Genomic DNA, 19,903 nt, shown 5'->3' on the forward strand with positions numbered 1-19,903 from the left:
CAGCCAGATTCCCATTAGCTGATGCCCCACAGGGTAAGATGGCTGTGAAAAGGCTCCAGGGAGAAAGTGGAATGATAGCTAAGTGTTGGGCAACAGACTGTAACTAAAGGAACTACTTTGTCCAGGTAGCTTAGCAAGGAGAAGAATGAAGACAGACTCTTTTTTTTTTTTTTTATTCTGTTCCTTTTCTGTGTCACTGTGCTAAGGGCTTTCAAATAGGTTCTCCCAAGTGTTTTTTACCCATGAAGAAAAGAAAGATCAAGTGACTTGCTCAATAATGATCAATTATCTCTTGGCACAGAGAATGACATCTCATCCTTGTTTCTCCCCATCTCCTTCTCTCTCATTTCTGCTTCCCATCTCTACTCTTCTTCCCCTGGCCCTTTCCCACAAGGTACTATTGTGTCTAAGAGGGAGGTCTTGGAAGTTGAAGTGCCATGCAGATGGAAATGGAGTGGGCCCACTAAATTGGGGGATTGAAGGCAAAACTATTGAATAAGCATCACTACTAGATTCCATGCCACCTAATGGGTTCATTATGTTCCCATAGGGTACACCATTTTATGAAGTGCCCAGGGCCACGCAGGTTTTAATGGTGTCATTATTGTAGGATAAAGCACAAAATCCAGGATTTGATAAGATCTGTTTAGAAGTGTATATATATATATATATATATATGTATGTATATGTATATATATATATATATACACACACACATATGTGTATCTGGGTGGAAAGAGGTAATGAAATTGGTTCCAAAAAATCCAACAGTCCTCTTATTTCAAGTCTGTGGAATATGATCACATCCTGAAACCAACTGCTCAGGGGTAGGGGCAGAATCTCTATGACTGAATGAGTTCGATCCTCTGTGAATTTCAAAGTGCCGTTTGTATTCAGCTCTTTGAGATTACCAGGGTAAAAGTGGTTCAAACATAACCATATGCTCTGTGGCAACTATGTCCTTCAGAAATGTATCTGAATATGAAAAAAGTGTGCTTTAGTTTTTTGAGATATATGAAAAGCCTGGTATACTACCTGTCATATGGAGGTACTTAAAATGGTTAATTATTAATGACAATTAGTCTAACATATAGCTGGATTTTATTTTACTTCATTTTATGAAATGACGGAGAAATGTGGTGGATTTTTTTAGGAAAGTGAAGAAGCAATGTGATGGGTTACCTATTAATTCAATTATTATTCTTCCAATAATAGGAAAAAAAGTCTGTCCATCTCTTTGTTTTTGTTGTTCAGAGCTTGTGTTCCCACTCAGACAAGAATAGACGTCTTGCTAAATGCTGCCCTTCAGAGGACGTTTTGAGCTGTCTTCCCAGCAGGTTCACATTTCCTGCGTTTTCTATTAAATTCATGAGGTGACCCCTGAACAGGTAGCCAGCAGTCACTGGGTATAAGGAGATAAATCTAGGCCTTTGATTTCTGTCAGTTCACTTGCTAAGTGGATCCAGAAGGCAAAAAAGAAGCGATTAATCAAACTTAGCAGATGTGCAATTGATTCCTTCAGTTGCCTCAGAATGCCTTGCACAGATAAGCTTAATCTGTATTCATCTTGACTTCCTGTGGTGAAGTCTGTGGTTTTTCCCTTGGCTGGTGGAGGTAAGAATGTGTAACTTGGATTTGCATAAAGGTTAGGATAACAGCAGTAAATGCACCCAATGGTAACAGAGTGTATACAGATCACCCATCCTTTTCACACATTCTATGTCATTTGAGTCTCATACAACTCCAAGGGTGAGACAAGTATTATTTTCTCTTTTTTTCAAACAAATCAACTGAGAACCATTGAAGTTAAAGGACTTGCTAGAAGTTATCAACTTAGAAGTAGAGTTCATACCAGAACTCAGATCTTTGACTCCAAATAACTTAAAAACAACACACTTTCTTATGAAGGCATATTATGTATCATGTAGTTGGCTACTTAAAAATTACCTACAGAACCTATTATAGTATTTGGGGTATAATTTTTGCTCATCAGACCTTTACAGAATGAATGAAGGAACACATCATTGGTCTGTTAATTATTAAATATGTTTTTGGTTTGACTGCAAAATCTCTTAATTCAGGTAGACACAAAACAAAGTAAATTTTAACTTTCATTGATTTAGCAAAGTAGAAAATATTAATTGGACATCTGTTATGTTCCAGGTTTATTCTGGGTGCTGGGCCCATAATGGTGAGTTAATGAGTGGTGCCTAGTACTCTCGGGATGCGTAAATCTAGATGCCAGGGCCCTCTGTAACCTCTGAATCCATGTAAACAGATCATTTTAGCTGTTTTGACAGTTCACAGCAATCACCATGTTTGGCTCAATCACTTGGTCACCTGAACAAATCGCTAAAACATGTATAAAACTATGAGTAAGAGTATGATAGAATCTGCAATTTCAACCTGCCAGGCTAACGTTTTGCATTGATTTCTAACATATAATCTCTGTTCTGGCAGTCATTGCATGGGTAGCATGCTTAGTATTTCTGAAAGTTGTTTTCATATTATTTCATCTTAAATAAGTCCAGGAAACAGTGACCTCAATGAAAAAAACAGTAGGCTAGTGATTTTACGCAAACTCAGGCCACTCGTCAATGACAGAACTGAGACTAGAATCCTGGTTTTCTGATTCCCAGCAAGGGACTCTTTATAATACGTCCCAGTTTCTTCCACAGGAACATACCATTGCTTCTCTTCAGTTTAGGTGCTGTTTCTAAATGACTGGTAGCTCCAAAAAGAAAGAGGTAGATGGAGTATGACTATAGATTCCTGGCAGGAAACCAGGCAGCCTTAGGGCTCTGTAATGCCATCTGCCTATTTTTAGTTGGAGTACAACTTTTCTCTTCTGACAGCCAGCCACAAATATACACACTTGTAAAGATGGAACTCTTAAAATAGTCAAAACGTTGTGACATACAGGCCAATAAGAAACACCATATTCAGAAATGTTGCTTGATCTGAATTATCAACACATGAAATTTGGTAAAATCACGTGACAATAGCTTTCAGAAAATAAAGAGTTTGAGTATGTTCTCCATTATTTGCAGAGAGGAAAAGATCTGGAAACAGAGATGGCAGATTTGGCATCAGTTCTAAGCTTTGCATTAGCTATGTGATATACGCTGTCTGATTCTTGTAAGACTGGAAGAAATTTCAAAAAATATATATTGCCAACATTTTTATAAGTAGGGCATACAGTAAGATTACTTTGAATAGGCTTCTTTAGTCCTTTCAACCATCTCTAGATAGTTACACTTTATTGAAAGCAAGTGTAGCAACAATGAAATTTCAAAGTAGACAGGATGGTATAGAAGTTTTATAACAGACTAAAAACGTACATTTCCCCATGTAGATATTTCCAAGGTCAAGAACTAAAAACTGTTCCTACTTGGAATCATTTAAACTGTTTTCTGTACCTGATTCTTTTAATCTTCCTGTGTATACAGTTGTATCGTGGTTTAACAGAGTATGAAAGGATAGGAATTACATTTATTTTGCTATTTAGATAAAATATTCAGGCTGATGTGGCATTAAAATCTGTGTACTAAGACTCAGTGTTCTGTGTTTGAGGTTAGGATCTGGCTCTATAAAATTTGGACAATGGACTAGGTCTCTGTCTCCTAGGTAATTAATTTCATTAGTTTCAGAAATTATGGCTTCCCCTATGGTACACACAAACACACACACGTGTGTGTGCACGTACAGTGTAAAAATGTATACACAGACTCTAAGTCAAATAACTTCTATTCATATATTGCAAATGTTAGAAGAACTATTTTGTGGCATTACCTACTCTTTTAATATTCTCCTCTCCAAAGTGTTCTTCCAGTGTGGTAGCTATTTGCAAGCTGAATGCAGTTACTTTGCTAGAATTTGGGAACTGTCCTGGCAACACTGACTTGAGAAGGAGAAAAGATCATGGAGAAAAGAGTCAGTTCCCTTCTAATGGCTCATATCAAAGCTATAGAAGAAATAATCAACCTTAGGCTTGAATGGGCTTGGAGAGACTACTTGGCTCTATGTTCTCTTTTAGGAAGATGAAATGCTTCTAATCCATCTTTGATATAGAAGCCTATCAAAGACATGGGACTTACTCTAAGTTATGGTGTAATTAGGATAGAATAGAGGCTGGGCTATGTCTTCATTGTACATACAACCTCCACAGTAAACCGTTATGCCCTTTCCCTCCTTCCCTCCTCCTTCCCTTCTTCCCTTCCTCCATTCCTTCCTTCCTTTCTTCTTTCCTTCCTTCCTTCTTTCCTTTTTTTTTTTATCACTGCTCTAATTTTTACCTTCAGCCTGTTTGGAAATCACAATGATAAGACTACAAAAAAGCCATCAAGTCAACACAAATAGAAGCATGGTTGCTGCATTTCCCAATAAGCTGCATGGAGTCAACTCTTAATGAAACCAGTCATCTCAGAAAACAATAGAAGAGGGGGCAGGATAGGAAACATGCAGAAACACAAAGTCACAGAGCTGGCTGTGTGTGACCTTTGCAAATTACTGCTTAAGATCAGCTATACCTGGCAGAGATACACATCTGTAATTACTGTACTCTGCTGGGGTTTGACTTTTTCTCCCAACTTTTTAGGATGCATATTCAGGAGATAATTTTATTTGTTTTCTGTTGCTGAAACCTGTAATGAAATTCTAAAGCAATGAGTGAATGGAATTATGAAATAAGAATCTGTAAATAAAAATCATGTGGGCCATTCCTTTAACCCCAGTGAGACGATGCTGAATCTGATATAACTATTAGTGACTGGAGGCTAAAAAGATCCCAAATTCATCCTATATGGAGCAAAACAAATAAAACAAGAATCTGAAAAGCTGTTTTAAAAAGCAGTTTCCCTTGTACCCTACAAAGCTTTTCTTTTCTCTCTCTCTCTCTCTCTCTTTCTCTCTCTCATTTTCTTACCTCCATCTAAATCTTTTTCCGTTTCTTTCTCTTCCCAACATTCCTTGCATTTGGGCCTTTAAAGGTTATAGAAGGTAAACAGTAGTCATTCTGGCTCTTTAGGTGAAAACTTACAGTCACTTTAGTAAATGAAGCAGAGCTAATCGATCTTTCCGAACCTATGGGATCTCTGGAGTTTTCCTGTTCTATAGCAGTATATTTAAACCTTGATTAGGATTTAGGAATGAAAGAGAAAACATTTAAAGAAGATCCACATCCAGATCTGTTGGGAGTGCTTGCAGCAGTTTCCCAGGTAGTCTACCTGAGGAAGGAGCCCAGCTGAGGCAGGGCACCAGTTTTCCTTTCACCTTACTTTTCACCTTAGTTTTGAATTATCTGTTCTTATGTCTTGAGGCATTTCCTCCCAGAATAGCCTTTCTCTAAAGCTGGTAATGTCTTACATATTCATCCTTTTGGACATGTTCATTCATTCTGCAGACATTTATTGAGTTTGGGTTCTGTGCCAAGGCACAGGACATACAAGGATACATTTGACAGAATCCCTCTCCTGGGAAAAGCTTTAGTCCGGGGCTGTAGAGACCCCTGGAGACAGAAAACAGTAAGAAAAGAAAGAGTGCCTTTGAAGGGGCTTTCTCTTATATATCTCGCCATGTCAGGAGAGGGTCTGCAAGGTAGAAGATATAACGGTGAGAACACTCTACACAATTAACACTGTTTATTTGCTTGTTTTAACTTCCTTTTCTCTCTTCCTGACCACAAATGCAATCTAAGATCAGAAATGACAAAATGGTGTCCCTGCAACCCACCTATGGACATTTTTTCTGGCTCAGAATTTTCAGTGCCAAAAATCAGATTTCTAGCTTTTCCTGAAATGTTAGAGGTTCTTCCCATAAAACAACGTTTGACTGAATTCGGAGTTTATGACTGCCTCTTTTAGGTGTAGAACTCGCTCTCCAGTCCTTCACAGTCTTCCAAGATTGACAGATAGCCATTTTTTCATCACACTGTAGTTGTCTTTTCTTTCACTTGGCCTGTTTCATGATTTATGTTACCTGCCTGGTATGTATATGAGTTTGTGACACGTATGATGCTGAAGAAGTGCCCATTGAACCATTTTCATATCTTCAGCACAACAGCTAATTCATAGTAGTAGCCCATTGTGTATTTGATCACATAGAAACACACATGGGTCATTAAATTAGAGCTACAACTGTAGTCAAGTCAACTCTGGGTATACAAGGTTCTACAGCACAATGGACTGAAATGTATTATGAGTAGACAAAAACACCTGTTTTGGGGCTGTCAAAACTCTCCCAGAAAACATGCCAGTGCCAATCAGGGATTTCTGAACCACATCCATGGTAGAAGGAAACCTCTCTTCTTTCTCTACAGGAACCTCTCTACATTTTTTTCATGTGGTGAATTCATTTTGTCCTGGGGTGAACACCTGTGTGACTATTTAAAAACCACAATACCAGGTGTGTGAGTATGAGTGCCTCCTTTGTATAATGCTCTTCTCAATGATTTCTTAGGCTGGGTCAGGAAAAAGCCTTCAAACTGAATATAGAAAAAGGTGTTAAAGGATTTTTTAAAATATATCTGTTACAAGTGCATGCACTGAAAATATTGCAGTCAAATTGTACAAACAGCTCGTAGCCTTGAAAGATCCTTTTGTTTTTACCATCATGTGAAAATGTTTAGTATCTCCGCATATGTAGTTGTAAGTTGGGAGGGAGTAATACGGGAGGGAATTTTGGAAGACCTAGTAAACCCTAAAAATCTGGAAGATATTATATTACAAAATATTTAAAATATTAAAACAAAAGAGATTTGTTTACCTTTTGCTTTGTCTCAGGATCTCCATTCCTCTTTTCCAGGAGATGGCGGCCCTAGGGAAAGCATTCGGTTTGCATTCGATCACAATATCACCACCAACTTGAACAACTGAATTTTTTTTAATGGGATTTTTGGAGAAATCAGGAGCTGAAGCTAAAAACAAAATTACAAAATTGTTAAATTACTAATATCTGTAAACAAAACTTTTTTCAAGCTACTTTGCTCAAGGTTTTTTTGGGCTAGTTATGGATTTGGCATTTTGGAGTCAGTTTCCATTTGTAAAATGAAGATGACAGTAGATATTACCTCAGAAAGTTAGTCTAGGTCTTGAATGAGATAACATTGAATAAAGAAGGATAAATAGTGCCTGGAACAAAGTATGGGTTCAGTAAATGTAATTTATTTTTTGTTTTGGTGCTGGTCATTGTGATAACAAAAGCAAGCTGGAGTGAGGGAGGAAGCAAGTTACAGAAAGTCACATTCTTAATAATATTTATAATGAAGAGGGTGAAGATGGTTCCATAAGAACAGAAGATGGAATTTTAACCCTGATTAGGAAAATTACTAAATCTGTTCTAGCCAAGATAATAATCCTAAATGTGAATATACATATATGACAATGAAATACCTTTGAAGTAAATCAGAAGTACATCATCATTATTTTAGATTTCTTCAGGCATGCCTTTAACTAGAAAAATGGAAATAAATAGTCTGCCTTCTGTTGAAGCAGGCAGGCTGAGTAGAAACTTAAAAAAAAAAACAAAACCTAATCTTTGTCAGTTTCAACAAATACCAGTTCATGAGGGTGATAAATAATTAGACTGTCTGGGTGCATCCAAGTCTTCCCAGCTCCATTCTTGTGGGAACCTATGTGTCCAATCCCCATTCTTAGCCTAAAGTCTACGTGAACTGAAGTTCTTGCAGATACGCCATGTTCTCTTGCTTCTGGGCGTTTCGAGTATGGCTTCTCTGTCCTTCCACTGACTTGTGCATGCTTTTTCTTCTGATCTCAGCTTAAAGAGAATGTTCTCAATTTAGGTTATGTTCAACTGATAACACCTATTCAATTCTTCACTGTAATAATCATGATATTTTAAAATTTAGCCTTTTTTCTCTGTGAAACTACAGGTTCTATGAAGGTAAAGATCACTTTAATTTTGATAATTATGTTTTAGGTGCTTAGTACACAACAAACATTCAATAAATGCTGACTGAATGAATAAACAAATGAATCAATTTCCATCACCCATATGCTCCTGAAACTGTCTTTTTGCTTAATTCCTCCTCTCTTTCATCTTCTGTCTTTTTACTGCTAAGAAAGCCTTAGGATGAAAGATATCAATGAGTCATTTATCCTGACAGACACCACTGGTTGACTGTCCCAGAATATCATCTGCAAACCACTTCTATCTCAACATTTTCCACTATAAAGCCTTATTTTCCCAGCTTCTCTTGAGGTCTCAGTGGTCACATGACAGGGTTCTAGCTAATGACATAAAAGGAGTCTGCTGTAAGGGCTCAGAAATTTTTGCTTCACTAATGAAAAGGACTGTCCACTCTGTCTTCTTCTGCTTTGAGTGTGGACTTGATTTCTGTAGCTACAGCAGTCATCCTGGAACCAGAAGGCTACAAGCATGAGGAAAGAGTTTAAAGAATAATGTCATCAAGTCACAGTGCCATTGCTCCGCTACCACCCATGAAGTTATTATTGAGATAAAATAAATTGTTGTTTAAGTCTCTATAAATTGAGGTTTTCATTTCTTATTTTCAGCTGGAAACATTCCTAATAGATGCTTTTGGGGTTGTATTCAAAACCTCATGCTGGGATCAGCTTTGGAGGAGCCACTCCTGGTTTGGATGAACCCAGTAGTGGGCTCCTCCAAGCCCTAATATGTTGCCCTAGCAGAATAATAATTCTCACTTCACATTTTTTTAGAAGCTAATTTAGACATTTTTCATTATTTCAAGGAAAAGCAATTTCTAATTTACAGAAAAATTGGATTCATATTACATATAATCAGAGCTTGCTAAAATGTCAGTTTGAATTTTTTGGCTATAAATGAATGACTTACCTAATACTCTCAATTCTGCATTTGCATAAATTATCTGGTATTTGTTTTCTGCAGCACATTGGTAGATACCAGAATCTGACACATTCAGCATAGTTATGATAAGTGTCCCATTTTCTATTTGAATTCTTTCCTAATAAAAGAAAAGTCACATAAAGATGCTAGTGTGTTAACGTAGGTATTCTCTTATCATTTATGCATATCTATGAGCTATGATACTTTGGTGTATGAAAACTGTTGCTTATGAAAATGAGGTTAGTATACTTCAAGGCCTGAGAAGCTTTCTGGAGTTTAAGAAAATGGAAGTGTTCTTAGTATAATTTTAGTGGTTAGTATATTTTATGTTACCTATTTCTTTGAATATTGGCATTCTTTGCATAGAAGGTATGTTACCTTTCTGTTATACAGTATATAAAATAATTTGGAATACTCTACCATTCCAGTTTTCCAGAAAACATGGTTTGACAATAATGTTAGACATGGATAGAGTGATTAGCAAATTTCCTTGGATTTCCATCATAATGTCTCAAAAAGACTTAAAATATGATGACGATAATTTTCTAATTCAGTACATAAGTTGAAGGAGCTAAATTCTTCTTTTCTGCAGTTGACTATAAAGTATGTTTAAATAGCCAAAATCTGTTACACAGTCCCATTTGGAGTATAGAAATATAATTTTGAGTTTATAGAATGAAATAGTTTAATAGTACAAATATAACTTTAAATATTTCAGGGTACCTATTACCATCCTCTAAAGATAACAAAAGTAGGCTGGAGGAAACAGGGAATGTTACATGCAATAGGGATTCAGGATTAAATTTCAGTAAAGCCGAAACAAAGAACAGTGTTCCATTCAGATTCTAAACAACAGATGTTCCTTTTATCTCTAACTGTGCCTATAAGTGCAAAGTAGAGTGGAGAATTAACACAATTATTTGGATAATTTGATGGGAAAAATAACCTTGTCTCATTTTCTGTATATTGTAGGATAAGGTGTGCTTTAGATTGAAAAATGTGGATAACTGCCTCAGTTCTCTACTTCCCTAGGTTTAGAGGCGGCCATTAGCTTTCATAAAACCAAGATACTGGGTAATGATTAAGAGCTTGGGTTCTGGAATCAGATTATGCTTAGAATACTAATTCTAACATTTACTAGCTGCAGTGTGACCTTGGACAAATGGACTTAAGCCCTCTGACACCAATTTTTTTTCATTTATAGAAATAATAATCATATCTCTCTCATAAAACTGTCATGAGGATACAATAATATAATGCATGGAAAATATTTAACACAGGGCCTGGCTCATATGAGAGTTCAGTGGATGTTGATGACGATGAGGAGGAGGAGGAGGAGGAGGAGGATGATAATGATATCATGTGAATACGGATCCATCACTGAGTAATGTGTGACCTTGTACAAGTTGTGTTCTCTACCCTTAGTTTTCTCATTTGAAAAATGATGATAATATTAATAGCTATGTAAGGATTAAATAAATGTAAGGATTAAATAAATTAGGGTATATAAAGATTATACTCTATTTCCTGGCACCTACTAAACATTCCAGAAACATAGTTTCTGTTAGTAACAAAATTTCCCTAGCAGAGTAGGTGAATGTTTAATATCAGCACAGTTGCTTACCTCTGGATTGAGGCGTTCACCATTCTTTAACCACGTGTACCAAGGGTTTGGCTTTCCACTAGCTTTGCATTCCCAAAACAAGCTGTCATAGATGGACAGGTATGTATTTTGGATTTTTTGTTCCCATTCTGGAGGGGCTGTTTCAAAAAGAAACAACAGCAGCTATTTAGCAAGTCAGTTATCCAAGACATTATTTTACATTCCAAGGACTGTAGAAATCAGAAGGACAAGGCTAACTGGGTCTGGTAGTACTGTACACACATGATTTGAGGGAAGAGAAATGCAGGACCCCCAAAGTGGGATAAGAGAAACCCTGTTGTAAATATCGGTGGACCTTTTGCGTAAGATTGATGTTTGCCTTTTGTCATTTTGCTGCACCTGTGTAACAACTTGAGAGTTGTGGGAACAAGGCTAGAGAATAATTCTATGTTAACTATTAGTATATAGGTCAAGTTAGAAAATGTATATCAAATCTGAACCCTCTGTGGGCAAAAGGCCATTGATTACATTTGGATTAAGCTAAGTAAAATAATTGTATCTATACCCGATATAATTACAATTCAGTAGTTTGAAGCGTAAATCAAATATCAGCCTCATCACATTTTAGTACGGTTATAATCCAGTTTTTTTTTTTCTCTACATAAAATTCTTGACAGGGAATGAGAACTTTTGGAGTTGTATATAGGCTAAGCATCTAACTTTGATCCTAGGCATGAATTTTCCAAACCTTATTTTCTAATCTGAGAACTAATCTACATAGTTCTGAAGCAAAAAGCAACTGGTATAATTGATGTTGAAACGTTATTTAAGTGTAAGGTCGTATTATCCTTTCTAACATTGATGGAAACAGGGGTGTATAAGTTAAATGCTTTAAAATTAATATTTATTCTATAATGATGATAGGAAATGTTCTGGATTTGCAATTTAATCCCTCTCCTTTGTTTAGATCTATTCTAGATATGTTGGGGTGGAGGAGCCTTCCTTTGGGAATCTCAGGTCTATTACCAGCTAGGTGTTTTACATGTGTTGTACTCAATTCTTCCTCCAAACTTTTATAGAGGATTTTGTTGTATGGGTGTTAGGTAACCTGCTCAAGAAGACATAGTTAGAAACAGAGAAACCTATCTTTTTACTCTGAGAGCAGAGCCAAAGTCAAGGGTTGTGTTTCAGTTTGTTTATTTGGGAGTGCTGGCCAAGGTAAGGTGTCAGGAAAGGAAGAGTCAACAGGGAAGGAGAGAGTTAATGCAAGGATGAGTTATTGAGTTGACCACCAGCACGGACGATTGTTACTCCATCCTCTGTGAATGTATAAGGAATGTCTGTAACTGCATATCCAGGAAAGGAGGAGGAAGCATTTATTCATTGGCTCTTTTTCACAGTTATTCAAGGGCAGTGCAGGTGTTAACTATTAGGACATCCAGGTTGTGTGTGCTTAAGTGCTGAGTAGGTTCTTGAAGGGGCCAAAGAAAACTGGAGCAGGAAACAAGATGGCCTTCTGTGGCACCTGCGGTAAGACTCTGTCAGGCTACACCTGCAAACCACGGTGCTGAGCTGGTCACTGCAGCAGTAGTTGGAGAAAGTGGAACGGAGAGTTTGAAATGATGCACAAGTATATCTGACTTTCAGGGTGTTTCCACTGTAACTTCTGCTCCCACAAAGATAGAACGTCCTTCAGGGAGGAGAGGAAGAAATCATGATGTCCCACTGTGGTGAAAAGTAAGCCTAGATTACCTCCTGTGGAAATCAGGGCAACTTCCAGTTACAGAACATGTTTTTCACAACCTTGAGGGATAAATGAAGGCAACCCTTAGAAGAACTGAGTGTATGGGTGAAATTGATTCATGTTTCTATTTATTATTTTTAAAATGTATAATTTGTAGGTAATTGTTCAGAAATTGCCCTAACATATGTTTGACCTGGAAGAAGAAATGCATGGTCATATAAAATCCACATAGCTTACAGGAGTTTGAGATATATATGGTTTGTTGCTTAGTGCAATAACTGTAACTTTAAACCATATTTATTTATTTAATGTGTACATTCTTTGGATGCTTAGGATTCTGAAGAACAAAGTTTTAAATCTTCAACTAAGTAGGAACTACATAAAAAAAAAAGCTTAAGATTTCAAGTCTACCATATGGGCTTGGGTTTTAGATTTATTTTTTCCCCCATCAATGGTTATATAACTCACTTAACTCCTCTAAATGTGTTCCGTTTTTTATAATGAAAATAATATTTTATAAACTTATTTTGGAGGTTATAAGGACACAATATAGATGGATATTTTTCTTCTGATTACTTTATTATTGATTATAAATGTGTCACATAGAAACATGTCACATAGAAAATGACTTTTGGCCATGTATAAATACAGTTTTTAAAAGTCCCCTAGTACAGATGTATTAAATTTAGCGAAGAAGTTAATAATATTTTAAAAGCAACAAACATTTTGATAATTATGAGGTATATTTTATGTTTTTTTCGCATCAAAAAAAAAAGAAAAAGTGAATTTCATGCAAGTGTGTATTTTGGCCTGGATGAAAGAAGACATAAAGGCAACTTTCAGAAAATATATGCTTTCACCATCTCTCTTAAGTCCATGAGAGATTCTGATAATTGAGGCAAATATATTTTTTAAATGAAGTAATGAGTTTTTTTTTTCTATTACCTACATATGAGTAGACAATTATTGGAAATATAAACAAATACTGAAAACTACCATTAAGTATTATGTTTCTCCTGTCATTTTCTCCTTCTTTTGTTAAGTTCTACTTGGGATTATAATTAAGGTTTTCATAGGCTGTTGCTGAATGTTTAAGGGAAATATATTGAATTCCATTCTACTTTGTGTTGTAAACATCTATGGCTTTTACATAACATTGCTGATATTTCCAAGGCAATTATAATAAACAATAGCATGCTATTATTTATTAGCATACTATGCTGAAATTAAAGCCATATTTTAAAAATGGTCATTCCCATCTGCTAATCATTGTATTAATAAGCAAACTTTCCTGGAAATGTGTCTTCTCTGTTTTTCCTATGACACTTTTCCACAACATGCTAAAGACCTTCCCTATTTACTATGAAGGATATGACCAATTATTTCATATACTTTTTGAAATTCATTAGCTCACCATAGAAAATGAGTTGACCTTTTGCAAGATTTCTTCCTCGAAGGTTACTTGCAATGCACTCATAGACGCCTTCATCTTCCTGTTGAAAGTTTGGGATTTCAAGGATAGCGTGGGATTTGCTGTACTTGACTTTCCCAGGCAACGGGCTTCCATCCAACCTCCTCCAACTAATATCAGGGACTGGACTAAACAGTTATACCTCATTAGAATAGAAGATGGTTCAGTCTTTATGACAGCAGGATAAAATAAGAATTCCTTAAGGATAACTCTCAAGGAAAAAAATAAATCAATATATTATATTGTGACTAGTTTTCACGTCATGCAGTCATTTGCCATTCACTCATCCAGCGATTTATAACACTTTATTAAGAGCCTGTCATGTGCAAGTCACAGTACTAGGATCAGGGAATAAACTGATGACTGAACTAAACATGTTTTCTGCCCTCATGTTGCTCACAGACTAGTGGGGAAACAGGCAATAAACAAATTATGAAAAACAAATATATTTGTAAATTGCAATAACTGAAACAAAGGAAATAAGGTGCAGAGATAATAGCAAGATTATATCACTTTAAATACGGTGGTCAGGAAATTCTTTGTGAGGATGTGACTTTTAAGAGGAGGCAAGCTCTCTCTATTTACAGATTCTAAGACAAAAATACAGATTCCTCTATAGCTAAATTGGTACTAATATGTAACTGAAGACATATGTGATGGGTGAGTTAAATTATCAAAGGGGATCAGTATTATATAACAGACCCAGATGAATTGGGAGCACAGAATCTATGATCCTCAAAAGAATGTACTTATTTACACCCAAACTTAAAACAAAATGACATAAAAGATAACTTTACATTGTACTCTGTCTCTTTTCAGAAAAAATTTGTAAAGAATTCCTGTATTTATAGGAATTTAGCTTAAGGTCTTAAATCTAATATGTTTAGTCTAATACGATTATCTTTTAAAACAGCAAAAATACCATGGTGAGGAAGGCCTCACTTGTACAGATAGAATATAAAGAAATGTAGCTTATAAAGTTATAACCAGAAAATCTTCCCTAAACCAATCATTTGTAAAATCAATCCCCAATCTATTCACACTATCATCTTTCCTTTCTTACTTTCAAGTAATTCTTCATTCCCTTATGGATTTTCAGGTGCTTTAAATATTTCTGTTCTAAACGTATTTCAAAAAAAAAAATAATAATAGTAAATCATTTTGCAAAGCCAAATTAGAAAACTTTGTAGGCAACGCAGAATTTTTTTCAAGTCCATGAAACTGGTGTAGGAGAACCATTCAGTCACATACAAAGTGGTTGACAAATGAAGATCTACTGAGTCTGAGCAGTAACAACAGCAGAAAATTGGTGGTGATGACTGAGTAGAGACTTCAATTAAAGCAGGAAAACTGATGAAGGCTCAGGAATTTTTTATTGCAAACAATGATGATCCTGCTGTGCAAATCAAAGATATACATCGTGCAGAAAGTCATACATGTGCTCACACATATTTCACAGGAAACATACTCCCCAATCAATGTTTGATTCATCTGTTTTTCTCAGAATTAGCATATAGTGACAAATACAACTTGAATTTTGTTAAACACAACATCATTATGTATTATGATAAGTTTTGTTTTTGTCCTTTTAAAAAGCTTTGCCACTTGCCACAACTTTAGGTTGATATTTTAGTAATATGGCATATTCTTGCCAACAGTTAACCCAAAGAACTGGTTTTCTTATTCATTCATTTTATGAAATACCAAACTAAGAATAAAAATAAAGTTCTAGAAGAAAGTTTACTCACAGAGAAAGATCTTCACCAAGTCTGGGGCAGTATTATCCAGTTTTTAAAAATACATGTAAAGTGTATGTGAACATGAAAAGTTAGTAGCTATAGGTGGTGAGAATATGAATGCCTTTTATTCTCCTTTTTTCTGCTTATCTCAATTTTTCCATTATTTTCTTACAATGAGCATGTATTACCCATGTAATAGAAAAATTCTAAGAAAATTTATTTACAAAGAGAAAAATATTATAAATAGAGGCTCTGATATTTATCTGAATTCATGATCCTTTGTTGTCTTTTTATGATAGTGTATCTCTGAGGTTTATGACAAATACATGCAAAATATTCAACTAAAAAACATTTTAACCTAAAACATTCAGACAAAAAAAAAATTTCAGTAAAGACTATTTTCCCATTGTTATATCATTGTTCTTTATTTTAACTATAAAGACAGAAGTCCATTTTTAACCTAACTAAATATCTAAATCTCTGAACCAGAAATTAAATGGTTTGACATTTAATAATAATAACTATAATAATATCACAATGAAGAGCTACGGTTTATTAACCACAGACTATGTGCCAAGCACTATGTGTATAATGTGTAAATATAATTTCATTTTCTCTTTCTATAAGTGAAAGTGGCACAGCTGGGATTTATTTCCAGGTTTCTTTGTCTCAGAATCTGTGTGCTTACAAGACAAAACAGACATCACAGCTACTGTAAAATCATCCTTTGATAGCTTTCAATTTTTGTGGTTTTGTAAAAGTGGATCACGATCTTAAGTGGCCCAATTAAGTGGGGGTAAAAAGAACAAGTCCCACCAATCCCAATTATTGTGACCTTTCCCTCCAAAAGAACTCAGTGAGGACACTGGAGTCTCTGGACAAGCATTTTTCCCTTGAAGGATAAAATAATGTATCCTATATAGACATACCTTTCCAACAGAAGTAGTGTAGCAGATAATGTCAGTGCTTCACCCGTTTTCTTTCTTATCCCTTAGCACCCCAAATCCTGATGTGCTTTCACCCTCAACAGTTAGTACATGCATCATTTTGCTGTCAACTATGCTTAAGCCGCTGTAGCTAACTTTTCCTTCACAAAAAAAGAGCTGAAAACAGGAATTTACATACTCCCTGGGGCAACTCTCAACCAATAACTGACTAAATGAGGCATAACTACTCCAGCTCCCCTGCCCCTGATGGTGGAATACCTCTAGGTGTGACCTGCACTCTTTCTAGAACTCCTGTACAAGACTGAGGCAAATATATCTTCTGTGGAACTTTGCATGACATTATACTCTGCCTGACTACTCTTTTGTCCCAAGTGGGCTTGTCCATTCCCTGATGCGTTCTTCATAAAAGCTCTTCTAAAAAGTCACTTTAAAAAAAATATCCTTTCAAGATCTACTTCTTGGAAAACAGCTTATTAGAACCCCCAATATGCTCTAATCATATTCCACTTTGATTATAATACCAACTGTAAGTACTTCTCAATATGGTACTTCTATATAGTCACTAGACACATAAAAATGATATTCTGTGGAAGTGAACATTAATGGCATATAAGATAAAAAACTGAGCAGTAGAATCCTTGTGAAAAACCATGAGTGTGGTTTATATTTTCAGAACAATGCTCTATAGGGTCAAAATTACACTAGAAGGCAAGAAATGTGAAAGAGACATGAGGCTGAAGAGAGACATAAGTTTCTCACTTAAAGAACACCCTCTAGATCTTGTTTTTCTTACCTCAGTTATGTTTGGAGTGATATATCTTCTCTCATAAACCACTCAACTATTGAGAAGCTTATAAAAATTCAGTGAACTGGCTTCTAACGTAACTTTCAATTTTGAAGAAAGGTATAAGAATTAGACCTCTGTATTCTCAGTCTGCAGTGGACATGTGTTGGTTTTTGTGTGTGCATTTTGATTTTCCTTAGAAAACCCAATGCTTACTGTCTTTAGTCTATCTGATTTGAATTGGGAGGACTATACCTCTGGCTGCAGGACTGAGCACAAGATTCAGGTCTTGCCATTAGAAGCTAGTGTACCGTGGCCACCATAGTTGGTCAACTCTGGAAACTAAGACAACCCAATCAGAGACAACTAGACTCAGTTCTGGGACTGCTTTTGGAGGAGTTATTAAAGAGAGGATCTTTTGTCCCTAGGGTTTCTTCAGACAGTGGGATATAGCTTGGAGCTTCTAGGCAGCACTTTTCCACCACATGGAGAAAGTGTCTTTGAAAGTCAAAGTTAACACAAAAGAAGGTAATGTGGGATTCTTTACATGTCTAGATTAAGTCATGCTTGATGCCCAAAAAAATTTAAAAAAAAAATCTCCTTAAACATTTCCATTAGTCAATACAGTCTCTTTTTGTCTTATGCCTTTTTGAGTAATTTTCCTGCTGCTTTCGTCCAAAAAAAGACTTTACAAATAGTGTCTGAATGCCTGGGTTCAAATCCTAGCTATGTTATTTTCTATCTGTGTGATCAAATTGTATGATATGGTAGATTCCTTCAGGATATCATATTTTATACTCTAGATATTTTAGAATTCTCAGAGCAACTAAACTATCAAAAAATAGTCACTCAGACATTTAAACTTTTTAATCAAAAGTCTTATGAAGTGCGTTTCGTGGCTATATTTCATGTTAACAAAATTTCTAATGGGAGAAAAATTAAGCAGTTTTATATGATTTCACAGTTACTAATTAAACGTTGAGATTTTGTTTTCAGATTTGTTATGTCAGTACAAAATATGAATGTCATGAGCCTCTTGATTACCACTGGTAATGTGAGATATAGGATCATGGAGAATACATGTAAAACATGTGCATTTTAATGAAAAGTTCCCATTTAGTCTGGGCGCTTTTTATGAAGACACTAAATGAATTGCTTTAGATTTCACACCGTCTCTCTTTTCTGAAGACATGCCAAATGGACAGTGGGTAGAAAGAACTAAAATCAACGAAAGATGAAATTATTTTAGTAATGAGCTTTAGTTTTAAATGCAAGTTAATTTTTCCAAGAGATAACATTCTGTATAAATAATACTAATACTAGTGCTAATATTAATAACAAAGCTATTATAATAGAATACTATTTATACAGTACAGAGCAGAGTGCAGTTTTTACACTTACCAGCTATTGCACATTTATAACATAAATATTCTCATTTATAGGATAGGGCTTAACACTAGTATGTAAGTCACAGTATTAGAATGAAGATTAAATGATATAATACATTTCATGTGTTTAACACACTGTCTAGAACACTTTAAACAATATATTTTTTGTGTTAACGACAAGTTAAAAATAATTTAAGATTATTATGTTACTGTTATTATTTCAAAAGCCAGATTCCTAGCTTATATTTATCTGTTTTCTATTCTCCTTTAAGAACTCCATATGACTAGGCATTTGACATAAATTGATTTATGAATCATACATAAACTAAAATCAAATCTCCATACTGTGAACGAAATGGGTACACAAGCATGCACATATTTCTCTAGAAGTAAATTTCCTGCTTCTTCCTGTTTAATACACTGGCTGGTAAGGAGATAATGCCTCTGATCATAGCGGTAATGTTCATTTCCTCCTCATGAGAGCAGGGATCTCTCAGGTGAGATATAACATGCTTTGCTGTAAAATACTTTTTTTTTTTCAGCCTGGCTTATCATCTAGGGCCATTACGGTAGAGAGGAAAGGAATTAGACAACATTTTCCAAAGAGGAAAAAAAAATGCGTTGTAAGAAAGCTGAACGTTTATTTATGAATATTAATAACCATTAATTGAGTGCTTACTGTATACCAGGATTGTGACAGATGGTGTCCATATGTCGAGTTAAATACTCAGCTGGAACTTGTTAACAATCCTAATTACCTTTTTGGAATGGTACTCACGTTTAGACAGGTAATTTCTGCTAAATTATGACCTGCCAATTCTCTACCACTTAGAGTTCCAGTACAGGCTAATTTACTGTGATCCACCTTCCAATTCTCTGAGTTGCCACCCATTCAGTTATTAGCACTAGTAGACGCCTCCTTCTGTGGCTTTAGCATTCTATTTAGGATCTACCTAGTTTGTCCACGATGATGATATTAGTGATGTAATATTCTCTGGCAGTTCATTTTAATTTAAAATAAGTGATCTATTTAAAGTGCAAAGTTAATATATTAATATATGAAGAATGCCATGCAGCAAGGGAGATCTTTGAAGGGTCTTCAGAATGGAGATTATTATTAAGTCTCTTGAAACTCTGTCGTTTAAAGGTTAAGTTAAAATACATGGTGCCATCATCATCCTAACTACAGGTATCAGCCATTTCTGGCAACATTTCCCTTTCAGTTCCAGTTCCTCCCCACTTCTTTTTTTTTTTAATCTTCACAAATATGGTGTCAAAATCCAGCCTGGATACAAATCTCAATAAAGAAAATCAATTTGAAGCAACTCTCTCATCCAGAGTTTCCTCAGACCATAGATGAGGCATTCATGAACCGTGTATTTC

The 19,903-nt window shown here is 35.5% G+C and overlaps 1 protein-coding gene across 6 annotated transcripts in view; it reads right to left on the bottom strand.

Annotated features, from left to right (window-relative positions):
• Window positions 1–19,903, bottom strand: part of CNTN6 (contactin 6) — a 293,620-nt gene that overhangs the window by 58,577 nt on the left and 215,140 nt on the right. For 2 of the 6 annotated variants that reach the window (XM_032648982.1, XM_032648981.1), the window contains 4 exons: window positions 13,606–13,790; window positions 10,469–10,605; window positions 8,833–8,962; window positions 6,763–6,913 (listed from right to left, as the gene is read on the bottom strand). In XM_032648982.1, the coding sequence (XP_032504873.1) occupies window positions 6,763–6,913; window positions 8,833–8,962; window positions 10,469–10,605; window positions 13,606–13,790 (603 nt within the window). The remainder of the gene's footprint in view (window positions 1–6,762; window positions 6,914–8,832; window positions 8,963–10,468; window positions 10,606–13,605; window positions 13,791–19,903) is intronic. The other 4 variants (XM_032648984.1, XM_032648983.1, XM_032648985.1 and 1 more) reach the window with 3 other exon arrangements.

This window comes from Phocoena sinus, chromosome 11, assembly GCF_008692025.1.
Source record: "Phocoena sinus isolate mPhoSin1 chromosome 11, mPhoSin1.pri, whole genome shotgun sequence".
Lineage (NCBI taxonomy): Eukaryota > Metazoa > Chordata > Mammalia > Artiodactyla > Phocoenidae > Phocoena > Phocoena sinus.